Genomic DNA, 5909 nt, shown 5'->3' on the forward strand with positions numbered 1-5909 from the left:
CCAGTATCGTTCCAAATAACCACTTTTCACCCTTAACAAAAATATCTATTACCTGAAGTTCGATTGTAATTATATGAGGCGTCCATTCCGAAAATATCACGTAATTATAACCAAGTAGTACGTGCAATCCTGGCTTCAGCCCACCAAGTTTAAAGAAAATAAATCCGGTCCTGTCTGTCCCTATGGTAAACCCATCTCATCGCCGTCGTTATCAGCTCGCGTCATTAGGTTTAAAGGGATGAATGTTTTATCATTACTGGGATTTGGGATGGGCGGTATGTGATATTTTCGGAATGGACGCCTCATATAATTACAATCGAACTTAAGGTAAGTTCATTTGATTTAGTAATTATATTTCGGCGTCCATTCCTCAATATCACATAATAATTATAACCAAGTAGATGTTCAAAGAGTCTGTATAATGTAAAACATTAATTTATATTTACATTACCAAAGTAAAAACTTACGTTTAACTCTTATGTTACTAAATTTTATAGCTAAAGTGACAAAACAGCTTATGCTAGCTATAGCTAAACTGACAAAAGAAAAAATTTAAAAGTCATTTTTCTTTATCTGTAAGGTCGCCAAAGACTGTGGGAAGAAACTCTTCAGTATTACCGATAGGTCTATTGTAAAATTTGGCAACTACAGATGATTCTTTGGACCATCCAGCCGAAGTTCGGATAGCTTCGTAGCTAAGACCTTTTTGATAAGCGAAAGATGTTGAAGCATGTCTAGTGGAGCGTGTCGAAAATATCGAAGTATTTATACCTGCGGACTTAAGGGTATCTTTAATCCAACGGCTCAATGTTTGTTTAGTAGCGGGTCCATGCGGTTTTTTGTATGTTAACCAAAAATGCTCACATTCTTTTTGACGAATATCTTTAGTTTCTTCCAGATATTTCACAATTAAAGAAGCTACACAAAGGTAAGGCTTTTGTTGAAGATAAGGAAGAGTTAAACATGGTTGAAAGCTTTTGGGTCCAGAAGTTTTTATTAATTCGGGAATTAATATTTTAATACCAATATTAGTTTTAACGATATTAGAGCATTTGATTAATGAAAGGGTTTGAATCCTTTGACCAGTGGCTAATGCCAGTAAAGTTATTAATTTGGAAGATAATGCCTTTAGATTACCATCGTTTGGTGAATCTAAAAAATTCAGAACTTCTTGGGGATTCCAAATAGAATCATATTTTGGCTTAGGCGGTCTTTTACGGAAAACTGCTTTTAAGAATCGTTTAATTAATGGATTTTTACCTATGTCAATAGACGATATTAAAGATATCGCAGACCTGTGGTAATTAAAACTGCCATAAGTACTATTTGTGTTATTTAGCAGCTCTTGAAAAAAAGACAAAATGTGAGATGCAGTGTCGCAAAATGGAGACAGATCTTTGGTCTGGCAAAATTCCCACCATAGCTTAAACGTAATATTATACTGTTTAATTGTAGAATCAGCTAATGAGTTTTCCATTGTTTGTATTGCTTCACAGGTATACCTTTTAACTGAAATGCTCTCCTGATAAATGGGCGGCAACCAGGATAAGTTTTTTTATCAAAGCATGTCTCCGGTTGCTGTAAGGACAAAATAATAGGTTATCATTGGGACCAAAGTATAAAGGGGGTCTCGTTAACATTTTTATAAACAATGGATAGCACGATTGTGATTGCCAAAGAGGCACTACTATAGTTCCTGTAGCTTTATCATTAATAATTTTTTGCAATGTTCGCAGAATTAAAGCAAATGGCGGAAAAGCGTAGAAGTTTTTATAACCCTTCCAATTTAGAGTGAAGGCATCCACGGCTTTTGCCTTGGAATCCTTAAACCAAGAAACATAATCTTTGCACTTATGATTTAGGAATGAAGCAAACAAATCAATAGACGGCACACCAAAGGCCTCAGAAATATTCTGAAATATATGGTTATCCAGCGACCATTCTGTATCTGATCGTTGAATTCGAGAGGCTGCATCAGCCATTGAGTTGTCGCTTGATCGAACATATGAGGCAAAAATGGAAATGTTTCTATTCTCGCAATAGCGCCAGATATCTCTCGTTAAATTATTTAAGGCCAAATGTTGAATACTGCCCATTTTATTAATACAGGCTAGTGCCGTGGTATTATCAGTTCTTATCAAAATATTAACGCTGTTTAATATTAATATTTTGTTGTATGTTTTATAATGTCTTATAAAACAATTCAGTGCTAACTGTATTGCTTTCAGTTCCAAGATATTGATATGTTGAAGGCTTTCAGTTTTTGTCCACCAAGCATGGGTACTCTCACCTTCACAATATGCTCCCCACCCAGTTAAGCTAGCGTCCGTAAAAATTTCTAATTGGTAGGAATCACATTTTAATTCATTAAAAGTGTGTTTTACATGTGTCTGCCACCAATGCATATCTTCACGTATATTTGTTGAAATTTTAAGGGAGCAGTTATAATTTCCTTGATATTTTTTGAGAGCAAGAAATTTTGCCCTTTCAAAACATTTGGTATAAAGCCAACCGAATTTAACAGCTGGACAGCACGAAACTAAGGTACCCAAAAATTGAGCAAACACTTTTATTTTGCAATGTGACCTGGCACTAAGAGTCTTTAACCATTTTAATATACGATGCCTTTTTTCTTGTGGGAGTTCAAGGGTGAGTGCTTTAGAGTCGAAAATGAATCCAAGAAACTTACATCTAGTAGAGGGAATTAATTTACTTTTTTGATAGTTAATTAAAAATCCCAATTTCTCCAATAAAGTGACAGTTTTTCGTACATTATCTGAACATTCCCTTTCTGAATTACCCATAATAAAAAAATCATCGAGATAATTCACACATGTCACGCCACAAGTGCGCAGGTGCTCAACAACTGGCCGTATTAGCATAAATACTTTTTGTGTTCTCTATGAATTGCTATTAAATAATATGCATCCTTCAAATCGATAGACGCCATAAAATTATTATACTGTATTAGCCTTATAACTATTCTGGTATCCCCCATTTTAAAATGGGGAGGATCCAAAAAGGAATTTAGCAGTTTTAAATTCAAAATAAAACGTTTTTCGCCATTTGCCTTATGTGCAAGAAAAATTTTAGACGTAAAACTGTTTATGCTAGGAATACACTGTGTAACAGCTCCTTTAGTAATCGATTTTTAAAAGATTATGCTCAGAATCAGAAAATGTTTGAGCTTTAGGAGGTACCTTTGAATAGGAATTTTTGTAAATGGAATTTTGTATCCTTGAATACAATTCAAGACTACAAAGTTAGAAGAAATTTCTGTCCACTGTTTATAAAAGCGTTGCAGACGGCCCCCATAGCATTTCGAACTTACTTGTTCACTCTCGTCTAATCCTTCCTACTCTGTCTCTCCTTCGAGCATCCCGATTCTTCGGTGCATGACCATATCCCTTTTGTGGCCTTTTGTGGCCTTGCCTCGCCCCAGCGACGGACAGGGCGACGAAAGTTTTTTGCTCCCGGACCCTTATATGTGCTTCCCCCCTCCCTTTTTTGAGGTTTGGCTTTTTTGAGGTTTGGATGTAAGTGGTAGACGCAGGATTTCGCAGGAAGTCTTTACAAATGCTTTCCACATTTTTAATAGTTTTGACTTTCTCTGTTAGATCGTTGCCGAATAAGAATTCAGTAGGGTTAGATTTATCAGCTGCATCTTTTATACTATCGTTAAGCAAAGGTAAAATTCCATTTTTGCGAGAAGTAGAGATTCTATGAAAAAGATTAGTAAAAATCTTCCCTGCGTCACACAAATCTCTAAACAAATCTTTTTTAAGATTTTTTAAATCATGTTCCGAGTCATTTAGCAGTGTTGTTAACGCTTTACCTACAACCGAAATTCCTTTACCCAGCTGATTTTGTACTTCTGATTAGGAAAAATCGCGAGTTTTAACCAAATTATTCTTTTTAATTATGGCTATTATCTCCGGATTAAGCTTAGGTGGAAGCAAATCCTGTAAGTTTAAAGGAATTTCATATTTCTGAAGCAAAATCACCGACTCGCCCTTTGGTATACCATTTTGTAAAATATTACGCCATCTGGGTATTAATTCTCCGTGAAGTTTAAAACCTACGTTGGTAGGTTTGTCGGGATTTGTGCCTAAGATATCTATAAATTCTTCAGGAATTACGATTTCATTATGTATGGACAACGAATCTTCGAGATCCTCTTTGTCCCTAATTGGAAAGTCATCACCTTTCCCCAGATTAAAATTTTTCTCAGAGCTACAAGCCTGAGAAAGAATTTCATTGCGCTCAACGGATTCAATCCTAGAGCCGGACCTAGGCCGTTCAGCCCGTAAATCCGCATGGCGTCGCGTCGTGCGCTTCTATTGTCCGATTCAATCGAAGTAGTGCGCTCTCGCTATCTCTGCACAACAGAGAGAGATCGATCTAGCTGCCATGGCGGCGGCGGCGGCGGTGACGACTGCTGTGTCGTGACGACGTTCTTGATCTTGAACGCCGTGTACTACCAGAAGGGCTCGATCGATAAATAGAACCATCCCGCTTAAGTTCCCTATGTCTTTCTTTTTCTTCTAAATAGTCTAATCTACGTTGCAAATCTACAAGATCTACTTCGGTCTTATGTTTACGTTTTCCCGACATAGATTCCCCAGAAGACGACGATTCTCGCTTTCTTTTCCTATCCTTCTTTTTCCCCATTATATAATGCTACGGATTAACTAATGAGTTAGTAAAATAGTGTACTTACTGTGTTTATAAAGATTTTCAATAAGTTTATTTCCAAATGATCGACAAAAAATTACAGGTTGAAGAAACGCTACGAAAAATTATCTCGGCAGCGCGATACACTTTGCGGGCGAAGCACCAAAAGCACAATTACGCGAGCCGATAACGACGGCGATGGGATGGGTTCACCATAGGGACAGACAGGACCGGATTTATTTTCTTTAAACTTGGTGGGTTGAAGCCAGGATTACACGTACTACTTGGTTATAATTATGTGATATTGAGGAATGGACGCCGAAATATAATTTCTAGTATGAGGATATAGATCAGTGTTTCCCAACGTGAGGCCCAGGCCCCACAGGGGGCAATTTGATTGTTCAGAAGGGCAAAGCTCGTTGATCTAATAAATATATATGATACGGTTAATGTAATGAAGTCGTTATTATAAATATTCTCCGGTTAACATATATAATCAGCAAAGACAGTGGTAAATTTGAAAAATATCAATAAATTTATTACTTTCACCGGTCATTCTACATATTTTCCAAAGGTTATTGGGTTGGGTTGGCGTAGAAATGACTGGATATTACATATTACGTTGTATGATATTACATACAACATCCGGATAAATTACATTAGCTGTAACATATACATTGTATAGATTTACTTGGTAAGTATTTAGTTTAATTTTTATTTTTTTTAGAAGCATATATTTATGTTTTTTGTGAAGTGGAAGTGGAAAAAAACTATTATTTTGCGATAGCAGTGTAGTAAATGTGCGATATACGTCTAAATTATCTAATATCTAATATGCATTTTTCACTGCATAGCTTATATTAAAATGAGGGGAACAAGCGATTCCGAATATTGACGAGTTTTTTCTTGCTTGGAATATTTAAAATTTGGGTTTATACTCGCTGCTCACTATGAGTGGATTCCTTTTTTGTCTTTTATATCAGCAATTCTTGACCAACGGACCAATGAAACGGGGTTCTCCAGAGGCTCTTTAAAATTTTTAACAAAAATTTTGAAAAGATAAATTAAAATTTCTATTTACTCCTCCTACTTTAAGTAATAATCATGTTCTTGATGCTAGTTATCAAATTTCTTTATTCATCGCTAAAACTAGAAAAATACTATAGGAGAGAGCTTAATAAAACCGGCAATATCAGCATTTTTTAAAACGGTTCAAAAAAAAAAGGTGACAAAGA

The 5909-nt window shown here is 35.9% G+C and overlaps 1 protein-coding gene across 1 annotated transcript; it reads right to left on the minus strand.

Moving 5' to 3' along the window:
- Window positions 1-224: 224 nt before the first annotated feature.
- LOC126748133 (uncharacterized) lies at window positions 225-3792 on the minus strand. The gene is made up of 2 exons (XM_050457164.1): window positions 3332-3792; window positions 225-1578 (listed from the first exon to the last, which is right to left on the minus strand). Exon 2 carries the CDS (start codon window positions 1475-1477, stop codon window positions 560-562), a length of 918 nt encoding a protein of 305 aa, XP_050313121.1. The 5' UTR covers window positions 1478-1578; window positions 3332-3792; the 3' UTR covers window positions 225-559.
- Between the last annotated feature and the right edge of the window lie 2117 nt (window positions 3793-5909).

Source organism: Anthonomus grandis, chromosome 22 (genome assembly GCF_022605725.1).
Source record: "Anthonomus grandis grandis chromosome 22, icAntGran1.3, whole genome shotgun sequence".
In the NCBI taxonomy this organism is placed as follows: Eukaryota; Metazoa; Arthropoda; class Insecta; order Coleoptera; family Curculionidae; genus Anthonomus; species Anthonomus grandis.

Bases quoted from the DNA above. Each gene is read 5' to 3' on its own strand.
- LOC126748133 (XM_050457164.1), bottom strand. From the start codon at position 1,477: ATGGAAAACTCATTAGCTGATTCTACAATTAAACAGTATAATATTACG.